Here is an 18,271-nt window from a genome sequence, read left to right as displayed (position 1 = left end):
TGCTCCACAACCTTGCCATGTTGATTTGTGGGAGGCCTGTGTCTACTTTTGGTTTAAAAAGATCTCTGTTCTCTTAAAAAAATAGTTTGAAGTTTTGGGAAATTATTTTTTTAGAGGAAAAGCTTCATAACACTCTTGTGACAAACTATTTCCCTTTGTTTCTAGTCTTTGTACTAAGCTGAGCAAAGCAGATATTGCTTCATGTTTACCACACAAACATATTTGTTATTGATCTTCTTTAATGTGGACGAAAATGTGAGCATAATTCCAAAAATGCTGAACCGTTCTTTTAGCGAACTGTATATTTGTACTTATCGTAACTTAATGTACATAATATCGAAAGTGGGATAATGATGATAATATTAACTTTATTTATATAGCAGCCTTAAGAAGAGTGTTCATAAAGAGCTTTGACAGTTAAAACATGCAACACAGATAGTCAAACAAGTTATAGGAGACAAGTCAGAGCAGTCAATTAAATAAACAGCATAAATGACAATAAATTAAATGAATAATTCACTAGATTAGCACGCAAATCATACAAGGGAACCAGGCAATTTGAAAATAAAAGTAGAAGAATGAGCGTTAAAATTAAAAGTAAAAAAAAATTTGAGAATTAAAGAATTGGAGAGACGACATCACACCAAAGAACCAGGCAGCTAAAATTAAAATTAAGCAAGAGAGAACATCTAAAATAAACAGGATATAATACAGAATAAAACACTAAAACTAATTAAGGCTAAAAGTAACCTTCACATAAAAGCAAGTCTGTAAAAATGGGTTTTAAGAAGTGATTTAAAAGAAGTTACTGACAGATAAAGATTGGAAAAAAAGGGCCAAGGGGACAAATTAAAATGTATGCATTTGGCGGTTTAAAGCTTATCAAACAAAACTAGTTTGTCACATAGAAACAAACATCCTAACCGACTGTCAGCCTGTCCAGTCTGTTATTAGAACCAGTATTTAGCATTTTTCCAAATATTGATATCTTTTTTTGTTTGTTTTGTTACCAATTCCTGATTAAATAAATTTAAAAAGGCAGCCATCCTCCCGCTATCTGTATCTGATTGGTTACACATGTAGTAATATGTTCCTATCAACCCTAAAGCATAAGCGGTGAAAAATTAACAAAACAGAAGTAAAACATGAACAAATGGTATTCGATGAAGTTTTGTGCTGGAGTTTGGCACCAAGATTTTCTATTTTACCATAAATACTCGCTGGTTCCAAATATCGATGATTGGTTGTCTTAAATTACTAATAATCAGCCCAGAAAAGCACATATTGGTCAACCTCCATGCACTACCCTGTAAAAGGGTGCCCATCGGTGCACTTTGACAGACATTTTAACGTTTAATATTTTGGTTCTTCAGACAAACACATTGTACAGTTGAGTCTCGTGGCTCTCACCAGCCCTGCGTTATAAAACCTTACTTTGCCAGCAGCTGTCTGTAAACGCAGAAGAAACATCTGAAAGCTGGTACAGAAAGTGAGGTCTTTTAGCTTCTAATAATTTACCTGAGAAGCTAAAAGGCCAAAAATGTTGCCCTTTTAGGCAAAAGTCATAGTCAAGTGACCTATGTTTAGCTTTATAAGCTTTTGCAGTTTAGTTATTGGAGGTCTTGGTGCCCCCAAGAGGTCTGAAGATCACTTAATGTAGCTTTAAAAGATGACATCAGGGTTGTAGGTTTGACACATTTTTTTAAAGTTGCCATTTACCAGACAGGGAGGGTCTAACTGGGAGCACAGTTGTGTTGCATCGTGTGATCCAATGTTTTCATAGCCTGAGCTACAGCTAAGAATACCTCGTCTGTCGTTCTTTGACTTTAATACCACTGTAAATTAAATATAGAAGTGAATATATGTCAACACAGACCTCTTATAAATCCTTGTAACAATTTTTAGTTAGTTTTACTGCATCACATATTCAAAGTTTTAAAAATAATAGCTGCTGTGCATAACTTAGCCAGAATTACTGAAGCCAAACAATAGAAAATGTTTCCAATTAAATTAAATGATTCATGTTTAAAAATAGGCTAAACATTGCTACCACGTAAAGTACCATGTAATCTGATTTCCATATTTCCACATAACAATAACTTTGTCTTGCCATTTAAATTCACCAGTTAAATTTAGTGCAGCTGAACAAAAATAAACTTTCTAAACTTCCAGTAGATGTATAAATATATCAACTCGACCTCCTGACCCTCCCCTCACCTCCAACACTGCTGCTGCTGCCGCCTGTTCAGAGGAGCCAGACTGATGCTCTCTGCCACGCTCACCAACACACAAATAATTTATAATGCATGAATTATTTGTGTTTATACGCACACTATGTGCATGCTGAAGTGTTCAGAGCTTTGCTGACTTAAAAAGGCTTTTGTTATCAGAGACGTGTTGCAGAATCAAGGCCTTTTCTACTGTGTTGTCACATCTGCTTATATTGCTTTATGAAACCGTGCGTGTGTGTGTCAGGTGTGAAAGTTTGTGTAGTTTGTGAAAGTGCGTCCACCACAACTACCAATGAATTCCACAGGAGCAAAGATAATGTGGCACTGCATTTGTTGATGAATTTAAAATGAAATAGCACTCTGTGACTTCCAACTCTTTGACATGCAGTACAAACACGTTTGGTTGCTACAAAAGCAACGAGAAATATAAAACTACCAGCTGAATTCAATCTAAACAATAGAGAATCTGATCTTTCTTTCAGATGCTTTCTTTCACTGCAGACATTTGCTTTTGTTTCTTCTGCTTTACTTATGATTTTCAGACATTTGCTTCTGTCATGCCGTCTCTTGAGTTGCAAGATTTCCTCTATGAGTGTGTGTGTGTGAGAGAGAGCGACACTGCTGGGCTCTTTGGGAGAATTTACTGGAACTTTGTTGAAGAAAATGCTTGAACATGTTAGTATCTCACTCACATGTGTGCATTTGCTTATGTGCATAGGATCTGACTGCTATAGGAATAACTAAACCTGGCCACAGAAAGAAGATGACATCAGAGATTAACAAGCTAAGTGTCACCGAGTGGCTGCCTGAGCAGAAACCTGTGAGTGAAACTCAACACACACAATCACACACACTGTTTTTTTAACCAATTAAATGTTTGTCTGGTTCAGTGCCCACTATCATTCTGTTGTTGATGGAATGAGTCGTCTTTTGGCTCTTACTCTGAACATATTAGTGCTTGTTTCCATGATCCACTCTGACTGATGCTGGTTCCTACAGGCCAATCTAGGAGAGTGGCTGTCTGCTATCGGTCTAAGTCAGTACCACCAGGTGTTAGTACAGAACGGTTACGAAAACATCGACTTCATCACCGACATCACCTGGGAGGACTTGCAGGAAATCGGCATCACCAAACTGGGTGAGAAATGCATCTACTGTATGCACTGATAGTCTGTTTTTAAAGATACTCTTCCATTACTGAGCATAACTATACTTAGACATTAAAAGGGTGATACTGCCGACTTACGGGATGCTCAATAGATATCTATGCAACAATTCTGCATGGAAAAAGATGGTGGTTGAATGAGACATGTCCAGCCTCTCCCTCTAAACCGCCAATCAACTGTTTTGTAACAGTCTTTAAAGCTTTATTTTGGGGCAAAGTCATCAAGCTTTTTAAGCAGTTTTTATCAGATTTAAGTGGTAATTCTCGCTCTGCCAATCTAATTTTGCAACTAGAATGCACTTTGGCTCAACGGTTGTTGTTTAAATGTGCTAAATAGATAACAGAGACTTGACATTACTTAATAATTAAGAATAGTACTGATTTCTTCTTGAAGCTGAACAACATTTCTAATCTGTTGATGTTGTAGGCCACCAAAAGAAGCTAATGCTAGCGGTGAAACGGCTGGCTGAAATGCAGCGTGGCTCTGATGGGCGGGGCTCCCTCCGAAAGAAGCCTCCACCAATCACACATCAGCAGGACGTCATGTCAATGGACAGCCCGCCGCCAGACGGTGAGCTAACAGATGATTAATTTGATAATGATGATCTCTTAACGAGCCTTAATGAGATCCCCCAGTGGTCAAACATTTCCCTCATACTTTGCTAATCTGACTTTCATTACTTATCAAGATGAATATTTATGTTCTGTGATTCCTTCATACCTCTACAGAGATAATGTCTCCAAAGATGAGCACCTTCCAGGACAGCGAGTTGAGCACCGAGCTGCAAAGCGCCATGACCCAGCCAGGTCAAGAGGTCAAAGCCCAGCGAACACGCAGCCTCAGCAAAGACCACGATGAGGCGGTGACAGGAGGAGGTGGGCCGCCTAAGAAGGAGGCCCGGACTATGAGGCAGCAGAGCAGCCAGGGGAGCAGCTCTTCCCACAGGGGCAGCGTGTCTTCTCAAGGCAAACATCGTCACTCCCATTCCCACTCCCAGCCGGCGCCTCCCTACACACCCCCTCACACTCCCACCAAGACCAGGACCTCGTCTTCCTCCTCCACTTCCTCCGTCCAGAGCTCGTCTTCCCCCCAGGCCAAGCAGAAGCCCTCCCCGCAGTTCATCCAAGGGGAGCGACCTCAGTCACCTCGTTCTCACCCTCCTCAGTCTCCCACCCACCGTGGAGCTCCGTGTCAGCTTCAGCCCCAGCAGCAGCAACCTCAAGTCCACCCCCAGCACCAGGGACACCCTCAGCACCATCCACAACCACAGGAAATGGAGGTTAGAGAGAGTCAACAACCACAGGTCCCACTCCTCTGTCTCCCACCAGAGGCTGAGCTGGCAGAAGGAGAAGGAGCAGATCCCTCAGCTCTTCAGAAGAAGCGCGCCCACAGCCTCAACCGGCACGCCATTTCAGATGGCGAGTGTGACGATAGGGCGGGAGGTGGAGGAGGAGGAGGAGGAGGAGGAAGAGGGGGTAACGGAGAAGGACAAGCAGAAATAGTGGGAGGTCAGAGCACTGCAGTGGTGAGAGGAGATGGGGTTAAATACGCCACGGTGACCCACCGTGTCAGCCGCAGCCAATCCGTCCGTAACCAGGAGAAGAATGCCAGCCGCAGCCAGACCCAGTCCTTCGCTCTGCGTCAGAAGAAGAAAGGTCCACCCCCGCCACCGCCCAAACGCTCCAGCTCTGCCATCTCCAGCTCCAACTCCAACCTGACGGATGCTAACACACAGCAGCTCACGCTCACCACTACAGGGGGGATGCTGGATGTGCCTTACCACCAACAACGGCGGGCCAGTGACCTGGGAGTGTCCGGGGAGACACCTGCTGTGGAGACGAACAGCATGGGCAGCGTACGGAGCATCGCCGCCATGTTGGAGATGTCTTCTATAGGCGGTGGAGCCAAAGGGATGGCGCTGCAGAAGAATTTCCTGCAGGTACTGTATATAATCTGCTTCTCCATAATGTAAACTAAAATGATTTTTATTTTTTTTGGTAAATAAGTCAATGGTGTGTTTGTGTGTCAACCAGGTGGGTAAAACACGTGAAGCCATTGGTCTGGACGGCGAGGTGGTGAACCGACGGCGAACCATCAGTGGCCCCGTCAGTGAGCTGGTGGCAGCTGCTAGGCGTGACCAGCCAACTCTCACGGCTTTCCCCTCTCCTGCCACCCAGCCTGAAACTTCGCCTCCTCCTGTAAATTCCCCCTCACCCCACCCTCCGTCCTCCCCCCATCCCAGCTCGGGAGGCAGCGGCAGCTCATCAGAGAACCTGCCATTCGCAGAGGATGGAAACCTGACCATCCGCCGCCAAGGCAGAGGAGAAGGAGAAGGACAGGTAGCTATCTATCTATATGTTTGTCAATCTATCTATCTATCTATCTGCTTATATGCTTATCTGCCTATTTGTCTATCTATATATTGCACTTTCAATATCCATGTAATGTACCGTGCTAAAGTTAAATGTGCGCTAATGTATTACAGATCCATAGTGCAGCTTCTGTGTTTGCTAAGCTTTATTTGTGCTATCTGTTTATCCTTGTCAATGCTTTTGACTGTTTGTGCAACAATGACCTCTTACCACGAATGTATGAATTTTCCGTTAGTGTGTATTTTGTGTTTGCCTGCAGGGTGACGGCGAGGGCCCCCAGGGTGACGGCGAGGGCCCCCAGGGAGACGGCGGTTACACCCAGGAGGACATCTCCAGGGTCGAGGCTACAGCCACCTTGAAGCGACGGCCCCGCAGTACCAAGCAGCACCCCAACGGCTCCGACTTCACCCTCCAGGAGTCGTCCACCGTCAAACGACGGCCCAAGAGCCGGGACAAGGAGCCCGAGGGCTACTCAGACCTGCCTGCGGCTAACGGGGAACCCGTGGGCGCCGGACAGCCCAACACCACGCAGCCGGTACCCTACCAGAACGGCACATCCACCGTGAAACGCCGCCCGGTGTCTGACGCTGGAGTGACAGAGCAACCGCAACCTCAACCGCAACATCAACCTCAAACGCAAGTGACTGCCGCTCCTCGCAGGGACAGCATGGACCAGGGAGCTCCAGTGGCAAACGAAGGAGGTCCAGTGAGGAAACCAAAGCCTCCAGTGTCCCCGAAACCTGTCGTGGCCCAGATAAAGAGACAAGGAGGCCCTCAGACTCCTCCACAGCCCGTCTCCAACAAGAGAGTTCCCCTGCCGGGCCCTGGGACGCCAGGAAGTCCAGGTACTCACACTGTATGATCACTGGTCTATAGAACAACACTCCTGGTGTCATAAAGACGGGCAAGATGTTTGATGAATGCCTTTCCCTTCTTTATGAAGCTGGATTGTACATTGTCTATTGAAGTGGGCTTTAGTTCAGCTATCTGATAGGTTGGGGGACTACTGCTTTAGTCTTTAAAGGTGTCATTGTGCTTTGAACAAACTTGTTTTTACAGCATGTTGTCCACTTACATTCAAAGACAAAAGGGATTGATGGTGTTAAATGGTTGTATTTAAATAGCACTTTTATCCAAAGCGCTTTACATGATACATCACATTCACCCATTGATGGTGGAAGCTGCCATGCAAGGCGCTAACCACGATCCACCAGGAGCAATTAGGGGTTCGGTGTCTTGCTCAGGGACACCTTGACACAAGCTCAACGGGCCGAGGATCAAACCGGCAACCTTCCAGTTACAAGACGGCCACTCTACCCACTGAGCCATGCCGCCCCGTGTTGTGGCTTATTGTATACAAAAGAGACCCCAAAATTGAAAAAGGCATCAAAAAGTTATTGAGCCTTTACGAGGTATTCTAGCTTGTAAAGGTGTCAATATGCTCAAAACAAACTAAGTCATATCATGTGTTATGCAGCCACGGGTGGAAATCTCCCGTCACAGTAACAGGACAAAACACGGATACTAGAACTCACTTTAGAACAGTTTTTCCTGAACAGTCCCCTTTTTATGGAATGTCCATAATTGGCATACCAAATGGAAAAGCTTACAACAGCAGAACTGTGAGGACAAAATGCATCTTTGAGATTTCATTTGAAAGGTTACAAATTCAGTGTTTGTTTAGCATATGGTTAAACTTACCTAAATGGATGAACAGCAACTTGGTGGGTATAGAAAAAGGAAAAAGAGAGCTACAGAGAGATGCTGAAATTTTGTCCAACTGCTTTCAGGCTTTTCTATAAATCTTACCAAAACATAACACATTAAAAAAAAAAAAAACATCAGACAACTAGGGCTGAGTATTTGGATCCATTCGTCTGGTCTCCCGGAACACTGTCTTCGTTTTGTCTTCAGTTAAACTGAAGAATTCCCAAACAGCGGAGGTCTTCGGCATCTTATCTTGTGTTTATGCAACGAAGTGAAGCGTGACGTCAGAGTCGGCAGCAACCCGGCCATTCAGGTGGTGGTAACAAACAGAGAACAGGAGGAGCCGAGATGAGCCGAAGGTGAAGGGAAGAGACGAGCTCCGAATATTCGTATTTTCGTCTGGGGCGGTGGGCGGTGGATACCAAAATTAATATCCAGATACCGCCATAGCAAACGAATATTCGGATATTCGGATCCAGCCCTACAGACAACCAAAACAAATCCGGTTCTTCAGCTAGATATTATTAAACAGTTCTTCAAGTTACTGTGCAGAGGTCAGTACAATATAAAATCTAATTTAACACCAAGATCCCCAAAAATGCAAAACTTTCTGCTCACCTCAGTTCCCTGCTGTAAAGTAGTAGCTGTTAATGAATGACTTGCATGTCGGTAACATCAGTGAAACAGTGTCTATATGTGCACTACAATAACATTTATAGTAGTTTTTGATGCACCTCAAAATAGCACACCTCGGTGGTGATGTCACTAAAGGGAAAGAAGCCAAGCTAGGTCCATTTTAACAGTCAGAAATATGGATCTTAACAGTAGATTTGACACTAAAAACGTATGTTTCTTTGCATACGATAGACCACAGCTTTATAATAAAGAGAATGCTGGACGACGCTAGGAGCAGACAAGGATTAGAAGAAATAACAGTCATTAGTGAGAAATGTATCTGTGGTGTGAAGGTGTCACAGTACTGCAAGCTTTTATATCATATATCGGGATATAATACTGGTGTCAACCCTTTAATACTGAGGTATTGATACGTCCTGTTCACAAACTAAAGGATCAGCTGGTATCAGTCAGCCTTTGTTTTGTCTAACATAAATCGACGGTACTGTATAAGGTGCCATACGAGAGACGAGAGAGACGACTAATTCACAGGTTTGCAAATATGAAAGAAGACTTACAGTGCACAGTTTGCATTTTCATCAAGCCCAATGTCTGACAGATCTGCTACCATAAATCCTGCTGGTGCCAGAAGCTGCTGCTGATGGTGGAGCTGTTACGTACAACAGAATCTCACATGTCCTGGCTTAGACATCCCATCAGGAACGCCATCTTGTCTCTGGGAAACTGGCTCGAGCGCAAAGGCAGTTTCATAGTTTGTGAAAGCCTGGGGTCGATGTCTCAAGTGAAAAATGCAGAATTACAGTAATTTACCCTAGTGAAAAATTGTGAAATGCAAAGTAATTAGCAAAAAAGACCAACTTTGTAAATCACAGACACATTATCGCCTAATGATGCGCAGTGCACTGAGGCAGTCCAATCCGAGCTGTACCCCAAGTGCCTGCTTTTTCATCTGGATTTCTGCCTTTTCTTTAATAAAATATGCTAGATCATGCATTAAGTATTCATCTGATCATTTAGAAGAAGCAATAAGTAGAAATTCTGTGAAAATGAAATTGAATTGAATTGAATTGAAAAAATTCTGTAACTGAGCACACAGGGACCTTGGCATCCTCTGTAATTTTAATTTTATGTATGGTTCACGCTGGTTTCCTCCTTCCATTCTTCCCTCTAAATCATTTTTGTTTGGCTGTGTTTATAATACACTCCAATTTATTCCTGTAAATGAAATTCAAATCAGTAATAAGAAATACTGCAGCGACCTTTGTCTCAGCCCACGATATCTGCGTGCACTATTCCAGTCTTCCAGCTGATTCTCTGTAAAGCTCATATGCTGGACAGAAATGACTGAATGCAGACACTCCAACTCCTAATTCTGAAAGGTTTGAATGGAGGGAGTTTCATATGAAGCTCTGAAAAGCACTTCGAGTGAAGCTTACTGACCTTTTCAGAGTCACATTGATATATTAGGATACAGATGGTGGGAAATTTACTGCTGTTTTGGGGAAGTCAAAGTGAGAGTTTTCAAAGCAATAAATTATTTCAGAAGAAGCCAGAAAAGGTCCTCAGCAAACTAATCACGGAGTCGTTGATCAGCAGCCCTGTTATAATAAATCCTTGCAGGTACATTGTGGTTGTTTGTTATGGAGCGATAAAATCATCCACATTGGCCTCTTTGTTCTTATTCTGCAGTTGGGAAAGTTACAAATCAGAAAGTTGCATAAAAGTCAGAATGTCAGAGCATATTGATCAGTATTAATGAGTGCTTTTATACTGAAACTTTAATGAGTCCTATTGAGTGGCACACACTCTGCAGTGTGTACGTTCACTTTCTATGTGGGTGAAACTGTGGTTTTTATTTCACATACAAGTCACGAAAAGCACTCCAAGAACGCAGTACTCCACCAAGACTGTTCACGACAACATCGAATCTGGCCATTTCATATAGATCTGCCCACAAACTAAACAAATAAATGAAAAAAATGACCTTAAGGTGAGGACAGGCATGTGTTATGCATGCGTACGTTATGTACGGATACCAAAATGCATGACCGAAATATGTAGCAGGCAGCGGGAAGTGATGCAGGCAGTTGACATAGCGTTCACTTGTTGTCATAGTTACAGTGACACTGTGCTGCTATGTCACAATGATAGAGAAATCTGTGAATCCAGACTATAAGCCGCATCACTGCCAAAATCAAATCACTTGGTCCTTGTGTCATTTCCAACCTTCCCTGAAAATTTCATCCAAATCTGTTAGTCCGTTTTTGAGTAATGTCGCTCACAGACAGACAAACGGACATACAGACATACATCATATAACTCCGACGTGTTCCTTGGCAAAGAAGAAATGACACACAGTAACTAACTCCTCCAGTAATCCACTCATTCTGTTTCCTCTCTGCAGTGGAAGGAAAGAAGATCCCTCCTCCAGTGTCGCCCAAACCGGCGCCCCCGCCCACGGCGCCCAAACCGGCCAAACTCATCCACTCTATGACCAGCCCGCCCTCTCCGACCCCGGCTCCGACCCCCGCCCCGGCCAAGCAGCACCCCGCGGTACCCCGACAGACCAGCTCGCCCCCTTCCTTCCCTCCCTCCAACACCCCCAGCCCGCCCAACGCCAAGCCGACGAGCCCGTCCTCCCAGAGCCCCCACACCCCGCAGACCCCCACCACGCCGCAGACGCCCCAGACCCCCGCCACTCCCAGCCCCACCCCACCGCCCGTCAAGCCCCCGCGCTCGTCCATCGGTGGCGTTTCGGTGGACAGCGGGATGGCGGGTGGAGGGAACGCGGCGCCGCCCACCACAACGCCAGACTTTGGCGTGGATTCTTTGGTGCATCAGAAGCTGGAGGAGACGAGCGCGTCACTGGCTGCTGCTCTGCAGGCCGTGGAGGATAAAATACTGCGGCAGGAAGAGTAAGGAGCTCACACACATGCACATGCTAACTTAGTGTTTACATTTTGTCACAGTAAGTTCACCAAGTTAAAGTAAGATCAACTTTATTGATTCAATATTCAGTTTCTGGTGGCACAAATTGGTTCTCATAATCTCAGCTCAACTTTCAGATCAGTGCGTCTTTAAACAGAATAAATATTATGATTTGAGAAATGAAAACTGATACAAAGTGCGAGTCAATAACAAAGCACTTAAAGGATATTTTAACAAGACTGAGGGCAAAGTGGTCCACAGGGGCTTGCTAACCCTGAAGGGCCAATTCATGCTTTCCAAGACTTTGAAAAAGTGTGGAGATGGTTGCATTGCCCCTCATATCAAGCACAGAAAAACACATGAGGCAGTTTTACAGAACATAGCAGCTACTTTCTTACAGATCGGGCTGCAGCACCGTACACTTGAGTGGACATAGCACAGGATATCTGGAGATTTTACAGCTTCCCACTCTGTTTGGTCTCAATGTAAAGCTCAAGGGTCCTCCAAAGTATAGTAGCAACAACTTCAATTACAGCTCCTTTAATGATGAACTATAAAAATGTGGATTGTATTTATATATGTAAGTAAAAATATCCTGTCAAAGTAACCCTATCTAATCACAACACAACTGAATGATCTAAAAACGATGATGTCTATATGGATGCATATGTGATGCTCTGCTGTGCTGTGCTTGGCAAATCTATATCTAAAGGGCTCTGACCAAGGATGTGTTCACAGCGAGTCGACTGCACATGCTCTTGGATGCACAGTTTGTTTACAGTTTGCACGATCACAAGTTTTCTGCGAGCCCATCAGACTTTGCCAGCTGTACTTTCTGCTATATGCTAATATGCTAATGTCAGAATGCTAACATGTAGCATCAGAAGCTCTAAATTCATGCTTCTGTGTGTGTGTGTCTGCCTGCATCTAGCTCCGTGGCTGAGCAGAAGACCACGGTCAGCATCCTCGACGACATCGGCAGCATGTTCGACGACCTGGCCGACCAGCTGGACGCCATGTTGGAGTAACCACGGCAACCAGTCGGCGTGTCTCCACAGCAACGCAGCTTCAGGAGTGACTCAGACGGCACAATGGGCAACACGCCTCTCTCTCTCTCTCTCCATCTCTCGCTCCTTCTCCTCTTCTTTCGCTCTCTCTGCCGTGCTCATCCCCTCATCACTCTTCCCCGTCGTCCGTCCGTTCGTCCATCAGCTCCGGAAAACACTCTTACCCTCCTCCTCTTCCTCTCATCTCCTGTCGGCGGGGGGAAAGGTGGAAACGATGATGGAGCAGGCCTGGACAGACCTGTGGCAGAGAGGGAGAGTAGGAGTGGAGAATGGATGACGAGAGGGACACTTAAAGAGAGAGGAGGAGGGGAAAAAACGGACCAAAAACGACTGATGGGGGGAGAAAAATAGAAAAATAAAACAAATGAAGAAATGCAACAAAATGGAGGAGACTGCAATCAAAACGTGAGTCTTTTAAGAACTCCAAACAAACTAAACTAATACTGATTGAAAAACCAACTGTGTACTGAATCATAGTATGGTATGTGTACATTCTAAGCATGGAGAGTTTATATCTACTGAAAAAGTCCTGCATTAGCACAGTAATATATAATATACCGATAAATATGAATCTCTAGCTCTTTGGTTTGATGTCTTGGTTCTGTGTGGAATGGTGACCTCTGGTGTTGTGACGATGTAAATGACTTGGTGGAAAAATTTTTATCTGTGACCAAAACGAGACTATTCAGCTCCTGAGGTGTGTGTGTGTGTGTGTGTGTGTGTGTGTGTGTGTGTGTGTGTGTGTGTGTGTGTGTGTGTGTGTGTGTGTGTGTGTGTGTGTGTGTGTGTGTGTGTGTGTGTGTGTGTGAGACAGATGTGTGTGGAAATTCAGGATGGAGTTTAGTTTCCTATCCCGGCTGCGTCTCTTTCACATCCTCATCATCATCCACCCTGTACATGCACTCACCCACATGCACACACACAGGAGAAGCACAATGACCCATGCAACTGGCTTGCACACACACACACACACACACACACACACACACACACACACACACATATACACAAAAACACACATGGGAGCCTGCACAATATAACTAAAGATGAGAGAGGAGGGGAGGGAAGGAGTTGAGGGAAGCTACAGCAGGTTGTCTTGAGGATAAAGCAGGTAGAAGGTGCAGTTAAAGGGGTGATGGCTACAGGGTTTAAAGGAGGTAAAGGCAGAAGACGACAGAGTTAAAGTCAGATTGAGCTCCTAATTCTCCTAGTTCAAGCACCACAGTCAGGGCCAACAGGAAGTAAGCTACATCTAAGCGCTACCAGTTTCCAAAAACATCAAGAATCCCAATCTGTTTCATTTTTGAAGTTTTTTTTTTTGGTTTTGTTGACAGGACAGCAGTGAGATAGAGACAGGAAAGTGGGGAGAACAATGGCTGCTGTTTATGGGTCACCAACTCAACCTGTTGAGCTACCAGGGCCCCCCCGTTTCATTTTTAAAACATCTTTTCTCTCCCAATACTACAGCTTTTACCTAACCTTTGGGTACAGGTTGATAGAGATCACCAGTCTCGCACCACTGTTTTCTTTTTCTGAAGTTCTAAATACATGCAGCACCAGTATAAGCTATCCAGAGTCCCTACATGTTATTGTCTTACAACACTGAACAGATCTGTTTTTTGATGCTGATCAACAGAAAAAGAAAGGGAAAAACCACACGTCTAAAAAGTCATCTTAATTAATTACATTGCCACAGTTCAGTAGATTGATTGCTATCCCATTCTTTTTGGCAAAACTGCTCAACCCTTGATGGGGATTTTCAAGTCTTGACACAAATTAATATTCGGGCTGTAGGGAATCAGACTAAATGTTGCTTGACTGCCTGATCTCCAACCACAGATTGGGTGGAAAAACATCTCCATCTTGTCCGTAGATGACCTAAACTGGCCATCTACAGTTTGGGTCATCACACTACATCGTGGCATCTGACCAATCAGCAGACACCTGGAACGGATCAAAATTTGTCTTTTCTCTGAAGCTGGAAAAAGACGGACTTGTGTCTCGGTCCTCTTCCGTATTTGCGGTCGAAACGTCAAAACTAACCATGATTAGTTGATGAAACTCACACATTTTACGGTTGAGTGGCTGCACTAAGTGATGATATATATATTTCTTGGAATGTTTTTTACCACTAACAGGCAAGGAACTATATATGGTAACTTCACTGACCTTGAATTTCAACATGAATATTACAAATTTTGAAAAATGTCACCAAAATCTTGTCATGTCCTCCAATAACACTCTACATTTTGAATTTCAAAGGCTATTTTTCTGTTGATCAAACCCACATTAAAGCTACTTTTATTCAATGTGCTGGACAATAAAACAAAGGGGTGGTGCTTACTGCTTCTTTACTCCATGAAACTTGCCGGGATCCTTTAAATGTGAGCTAACAGAAGGTCAGACATTGTGCTACAGCTGAGTCAGCAGGCTGCCTTCAGTCAATGAATGTAACCGATAGCAGAGGCAGGGAATTCTATGCCAACAGTCGGGTTTAATTCACCTCCAGATGACAGTAGATCCAGTTAATAAGGTCAGTATCAGCCCCAATGTTGTGTCCCTGCTTTCTAGATCCTTTATTGTTTAGATAAGAAGGAAATTCCGATACACTCCCTGACAATTCAACACACAAACCCCTCTATCTCTCTCGTCCCACACGCTCCCAACCACCCACCCCGTGTTGCCATGACAATCTACACCATCCCCATTCTCATCGGCATCGCCATGGTTACTACTCAGCGTGTTGTCACGACACCATGTACATGGGATGAAAAAAGAAAGAAGCGTTGGGATGGAGCGAGCAGCGGTGGAGCGCTAACGGTTGGATTCAGTGCAACATTCAGCTCCGATCGGCGCGATTCTCCAGTATTTCATTAAAAAATAGGTTTCACACAGTCCCATAGCAGCCACTCTTTACATAAACGAATAAGATTTCAGAGAATAGTTGTGGTATTTAAATTATGATCACATAGAGATTATATATATGGATATTTGCAAAAAAAATAAGAAGAAGAAGTGTATTTATGATGTGTGTCATCCTGAAGACTATTTTTCAAAGTGAACAGATCTAATCTGAGTGTCGAATCCGTTTGCTTCTCCATGCTTCAGTGGTCCGAGCTGACGAATCATTGTAGGATACCATGTTGGGATAATTCCAGGAAGTGTTCTTTTTATGATTATTATTTTCTATTTGTTTTCTCTGCCTACATGTGTACAAGTGTCCAGGTGTGGCAATGTGTATAATACCAACGATTCCTGTTGTTCGGTTTTATTATTTTTTGTATTGTTTTCAATGTTTTTCTTTGAAACATGTGCCTTGCTTTGTGATTTTTGGTCTGACTACAATACAATAGATGGGTATGTACTATATAAGGGCATCTCTCTCTTTTTCCATTTTGCTATGTTACTTCATATATCGGTATGAAAATGATGCTGCCGTCCCCATGAGATGTGAGAAAACCCATTTAAATCAGAGTGTGACTGAACGATTAGCATCAGACTTATTCCAATGAAACAGCTACTTCACCTAATGCGTTCACATGCTTCCATAACCAACGTTAGCTGCTTCTTTTCAGGTGCTAATTTGGACTATTTAAGGAGTAATTTGGGGAAATGTGCTTTTTCAGCTTTCTGGCCCAGAGTTGGACAAGATCGATACCACTATCATGGTTGTACGCTAAATATAGAACCTTTTCCATCGCAGGAACTTGTGGGCATTTTAGGGCAACCTGAACCTTTGTGTGTGTTCTTTTCAGGAAAGAAAACAACACGTTAGAGGGTAGTAACATCTGAGTGGCCCTGAAAAACTGCTTTGTTGGTGTCGCCACCGATTGCTTAAATTCGAACACAAAAACATGCGTCTTTTTGTCCGTGTCTGATTGAGAAGTAGTCATTTCCTCTTAAATATCACCACCTTTAAATTTACCAAATAGGCCAAAATAAGAAACCCTCTGGAGTTAAATCCAGGAACCACTGTTTGTCTTGTTTAGCACGGTTGAAGCTGTTGATCTGACAGTGGAAACAGAATGCTTGAAGATCCGAATATGGCGTCCTTTGTGTGGAACATCTGCACCTCTTCACAGCTGTCTAAGTTCTTGCAGTGGAACACCACTGTTTTCCACTGCAGGAACTTGTGATCTGTTTTAGGCCAACTCAAACCTTTCAGAGTGTTCCAGCCCCAGGTACGACCTCAATAGAACCTCTTTCAGGGCTTTTTTTTTTGGAGGGGATGTCAGTCTTCTACTGTCTACCATTACCATCAACAATGTAAAGTTCACCACATAGGCCAGACAATAATCATAAGGGGGGAAATTTAAAGACAGTAGTCAACATTACAAAAGTAACTTCAATGTAAAAATGCATCTTAAAAGAGCATTTCCTATTTCAGTTACAGAAATATTGCACAAATATTGACCAAACAGTCAAAAATGAACACTGTTAAACTCTTTGATGCACAGTTTGGGCCAGGAGATACCCATTTTCCATTGGATTTGGGTCACTTTTGACCCATGGTGCGCATCAAAGGGTTGGAGTTATCCCTCAACCCAAATTCTTCCTCATCTAACCCACAGAAAACCTACCCAGGAATTAGTCTGATTCTTAGACCCTATGAGGATTTACTACTCCATCTTCATTCCAGATCTGGACCAGAAACGCCACCGAACCTTTGCTCTAAACCTGCACTGTTTGAAGCCTATGGATGAACTTATTCTGCACAATGCAAGAACACAAAAATACAGAAAGGCACATTCACTAACATTCAATGTAAAAAAAAAAAAGTCTTCTTGCTTATAAAGCTGGAGTTCCATTTGACGTTTTGGTGCTAATATTGCTGGCAAAGTTGTTGGATCCTCCTCACAGAAAGGCTGAATGGGCAGACTAGGTTAGGTTTCTGCAAACGTTTGCACCACATTTCGTCAGCCCCGAGTTTCTGCAGTGGAAAGTCGCCAACAGCAGCTGATCTTACCTTAGCCTGGTGTAAAGACTAAAGCCCAAGTAGAAAACGTATCTAGTTTGCTAATTAGCATCTTGCTTTGTCTAATTTGTCTAACTAACCGTCCGACAGAGCCAGGCTAGCTGTTTCCAGTCCAGTTCAAGATTTGAACTCAGATCAATAATTTGGTCGAATTATTGAAATTAAAGTTCATGTAATGTTTTATGTGTTCAGTATTTTTGATTTTGTGCACGACTTCCTGTCTTCATGAGTGGTATCGATCTTCTCCGCTAATCTTAAGCAAGAAACTGATTAAACACATTTCTGAGCACATTAAAGTGACTAACATGTCCTGTCCAGATGCAGTCTGTACTCTTGTATAGCAACACATTTGTCAACAATCTGGTTTCAAATTGTCCTTAACTAGATATTTAGCTCATTTTTAGTCTTCTGACCGCTAAGGTTGTCCTGTACCGCGTGCAGCTTACAGCTTTTTAATCTCATCACGTCAAAGCAACATTTCTGCCTTTTCCCCTCCCTCCTCGGGTCTCCTTTTGGTCATCTCATGTCGTCGGCATTATTTTGAAGTGTGTTCGGGTGATCGGGGGTTTGGGGGTCAGGACACGAAGATGAAATACCGCAGACGGTGAAGAAACACAGATGGTCAAAACGTGTTGTGGAGCAAAAGTACTGTTCATTTCTTATTTCTTAAAAGATAAAGCCAAGCTGTTTTTATTTGGAGCTGTTTTGATTTGATTTTCCGCCTGTGCTTATCTGAACAGACGCCTGACCGGTGTCTCCTCTGCTCTGCAGCGACTGTATGCGAGTGCTTGAGAGAGGCCAAAGTGTGTTACGTGTTGCTCTGCTATTGACTGTATGAAATCTGTGTGTGAGTGTGAGAGAGTGAGTGTGTGTTGTAGTGACTGGACAGTGGTGTGCTTGCAGTGACTGCATCTTATGGCCATCTGCTCTGAATAAATAAATGTTCTATACAAACTTAACAGCCTTCCTTTGTGTTGTTGTGTCCACTTTGACATTTTAATGGTCCTCTGAGGGACAGATGCATTAATCACTGACTGTATATAAAAGGGTCAATATATAATTGCAGGACTTCTTGTATCATAGTCGACATTTTTGCTGTTTTCAGGCCTAAAATCAACACAGCCACCTATAACCAAACACCACCTGGCATTTTTAGACAAAGATTCTTCTAAATATTATATATAATTGA

At 43.5% G+C, this 18,271-nt stretch overlaps 1 protein-coding gene across 9 annotated transcripts in view; it reads left to right on the top strand.

Moving 5' to 3' along the window:
• caskin1 (CASK interacting protein 1) overlaps nt 1-18,041 on the top strand; it is a 151,383-nt gene extending 133,342 nt beyond the window's left edge. For 7 of the 9 annotated variants that reach the window (XM_051940951.1, XM_051940950.1, XM_051940957.1 and 4 more), the window contains 8 exons: nt 2,950-3,051; nt 3,231-3,369; nt 3,824-3,967; nt 4,126-5,336; nt 5,431-5,736; nt 6,005-6,614; nt 10,517-11,027; nt 11,972-18,041. In XM_051940951.1, coding sequence (XP_051796911.1) covers nt 2,950-3,051; nt 3,231-3,369; nt 3,824-3,967; nt 4,126-5,336; nt 5,431-5,736; nt 6,005-6,614; nt 10,517-11,027; nt 11,972-12,068 — 3,120 coding nt within the window. In that variant the 3' untranslated portion in view covers nt 12,069-18,041. The remainder of the gene's footprint in view (nt 1-2,949; nt 3,052-3,230; nt 3,370-3,823; nt 3,968-4,125; nt 5,337-5,430; nt 5,737-6,004; nt 6,615-10,516; nt 11,028-11,971) is intronic. The other 2 variants (XM_051940953.1, XM_051940954.1) reach the window with 2 other exon arrangements.
• The last annotated feature ends 230 nt before the right edge of the window (nt 18,042-18,271 follow it).

This window comes from Acanthochromis polyacanthus, chromosome 21, assembly GCF_021347895.1.
Source record: "Acanthochromis polyacanthus isolate Apoly-LR-REF ecotype Palm Island chromosome 21, KAUST_Apoly_ChrSc, whole genome shotgun sequence".
Classification (NCBI taxonomy): domain Eukaryota; kingdom Metazoa; phylum Chordata; class Actinopteri; family Pomacentridae; genus Acanthochromis; species Acanthochromis polyacanthus.
The sequence above is the reverse complement of the archived record's forward strand: the minus strand, read 5'-3'. Positions and strand labels throughout refer to the sequence as shown.